Source organism: Mesoplodon densirostris, chromosome 4 (genome assembly GCF_025265405.1).
Source record: "Mesoplodon densirostris isolate mMesDen1 chromosome 4, mMesDen1 primary haplotype, whole genome shotgun sequence".
NCBI lineage: Eukaryota > Metazoa > Chordata > Mammalia > Artiodactyla > Ziphiidae > Mesoplodon > Mesoplodon densirostris.
In genome coordinates this window covers 123,320,933-123,323,696 of record NC_082664.1, presented here as the reverse complement: position 1 = coordinate 123,323,696, position 2,764 = coordinate 123,320,933, and the positions used below count along the sequence as shown (strand labels likewise).

General features: G+C 56.2%; 1 protein-coding gene across 1 annotated transcript; it reads left to right on the top strand.

The window, feature by feature from the left end:
- The first annotated feature begins 728 nt into the window (after positions 1 to 728).
- LOC132487493 (HUWE1-associated protein modifying stress responses 1) lies at positions 729 to 2,248 on the top strand. The gene has a single exon (XM_060095196.1). It carries the CDS (start codon positions 1,100 to 1,102, stop codon positions 1,925 to 1,927), a length of 828 nt encoding a protein of 275 aa, XP_059951179.1. The 5' UTR covers positions 729 to 1,099; the 3' UTR covers positions 1,928 to 2,248.
- Positions 2,249 to 2,764: the final 516 nt, after the last annotated feature.

The window sequence follows — 2,764 nt, the reverse complement described above, 5'->3', positions numbered from 1 at the left end:
TCACCCAACCTCCTGAGCTGCTGGGAGGACCACAAGCAATTGAGGTTAGGTCTTTGGCAGTGCCTCGCTTCCTCTCCCCCAGTCTCGCCACACCCCTCTTCCATGCCCACCACTCCCCCTCCCGAGACACCTCTGCTTCCCTGCAACCTCCCTCAGCCCTTACCAGTGCAGCCAAATCTAATTGCTGCTAAGCCTCAAAGCCCCCTCGGCAATCCTGAATGCCATCTCCCCAGGACAAGGACTCCCCTTCCTTCTAAGGTGACAGTCAAGCCAACACGACGGACAGAAAGGCACAGTCCGTGAGCTGAGCGAGCACTGACGTAGGAGTCAGGAAACTGGAGTTCAGTAAACAGTCCTGTCACCTTGGATAATTCACTTACCCCTCTCAGGGCAATTTCCTCAACTTTGAAAAAGGGGAGGTTCTGTTTATATCTAAGCATCTTGATTAAAGTTCTCTTTCCAGGGGCTTCCCTGGTGGCACAGTGGGTAAGAATCCCCCTGCCAATGCAGGTGACACGGGTTCAAGCCCTAGTCTGGGGAGATTCCACATGCCGCAGAGCAACTAAGCCCACGTGCCACAACTATTGAGCCCGCGAGCCACAACTACTGAGCCCGCGTGCCACAACTACTGAAGCCCACGCGCCTAGAGCCGGTGTTCCGCAACAAGAGAAGCCACCGCAATGAGAAGCCCGCACACCGCAACAAAGAGTAGCCCCGAGTCATCGGGGTAGGCTCGGCGGCGCCGGCAGGGCTTCGTGGAGCGGTCGGCGGTGGCCCTAGGGAGGCCGCGGCGCCATGGCGGGGCGGTAGACGTGCTCAGGCCGGCGAGGCGAGAGGCGGCGGTGTTCATCCGGTCCGCAGCACCCTTCGGCAGGGGCCTGGGGTGGGGAGGACCGGGGCGGGGGTCGTCGCGGGCAACGCGGGGCCGCGGGGCGGGGCTCGCAGGCCGTCGGGGTGCAGGAGGCCTGGGCCGCCGCGAGGAGCCGCCGCAGGCCGCTGGGCTCCGCCGCCGGGCCGCTTGACGACGACGCTCCCGCGGGGGCCCCGCCTGAGCAGGACGCGGCCGCGGCGGCTGCGAGGCCACGGGAGGCCGCGGAGGATGGAGGAGCGGAAGGAGGAGGGCGAGGCCGAGATCCAGGAGCACGGGCCCGAGCACTGGTTCTCGAAGTGGGAGCGGCAGTGCCTGGCCGAGGCCGAGCAGGACGAGCAGTTGCCCCCTGAGCTGCAGGAGGAGGCGGCGGCGGCCGCGCAGCCCGAGCACAAGCAGCAGAAGCTGTGGCACCTCTTCCAGAACTCGGCCACCGCCGTGGCCCAGCTCTACAAAGACCGAGTGTGTCAGCAGCCAGGACTTTCTCTCTGGGTTCCCTTCCAAAATGCAGCCACTGCCGTCACCAACCTTTACAAAGAAAGCGTGGATACCCATCAGCGAAGTTTTGATATTGGAATTCAAATTGGCTATCAGCGACGCAATAAGGATGTGTTGGCTTGGGTTAAAAAGCGCAGAAGAACTATTCGTAGAGAAGATTTGATCAGCTTCCTGTGTGGAAAAGTTCCTCCACCGCGAAACTCTAGAGCTCCCCCAAGACTGACTGTAGTGTCCCCTAACCGAGCTACTTCAACGGAAACTAGCTCATCTGTAGAGACTGATTTGCAACCCTTCCGGGAAGCCATAGCTCTGCATGGTCTTAGTGGTGCAATGGCTAGTATAAGCGTGCGTTCGAGTACCCCAGGCTCTCCTACACATGTAAGCAGTGGATCGAATGCTAGTCGAAGGAGAAATGGACTCCATGATGTCGATTTGAACACTTTCATATCAGAAGAAATGGCACTCCACTTGGACAATGGTGGAACTAGAAAGCGTACCTCAGCCCAGTGTGGCGATGTCATTACAGACTCACCAACCCATAAACGCAACAGAATGATCTAAACTGCAAACATTTTCACACCCACCATGCTGCTTGAAAGCCACTTGATCCTCAACATATACTATTATTGCAAAGGAAACATGAGGCCATCTTCCCTTGTTCACTGTTTTAAGACAAGTGAATTCTATAGTGGTTGCCATAAAAGGAAGTTCTAGGTATTAACAGTAGATGACTCTTGTAACTATGGCTTTCTTAAAACTATAGTCCTAGCAGAGGACATCAGATATCGTGTAGTCGTTAGCAAGATCATCATAGGCAAACATATATCCGTTTCAAGGCTAAAAGTGACCTTAACTGTATTTATTCTCAAAGGGAAAGGAAGTATCAGAAAAAAAAAAAAAAAAAAAAAGAGTAGCCCCATCCCACTCCCTGACCCTCCTCCTGGGTTGGATTAGTACAGGGCACCACCACAAACTCATCCCCCGGACAACAGACCTGGGGAGGGGCAGCATGGGCTCTACCCCTACATCTGAGAGTTTTCAGAGACCACCTCTACTCTCCATCCCTCCCACTGCACAGCCCTCCTTTCCCCCTTCATCCTGCCTACTTCTCTGCCTTCTGCTTGAGCAACCTGCCCGCCACAATGTGGCTGCTAGAATGGTCATCCAAAACACAGTTCTGACCAGGTCACTGCCCTGTGCAACACTCCAGTAGCTTCCAAGAGCCTTGAGGATGCGGGCAAAGATCCACACCCTAGCAGAGAGAGCCCTTGACGGTCTGATCCTGCTGCCGTCTCCAATTTCAGTCCTGTCCCTTCCCACCTTAGACTTGAGAGTCCCCTATATGAACCTGCCTGTGACTCCCCCCACCACCAGGACTCCGCATCCCTCCGCTTCACT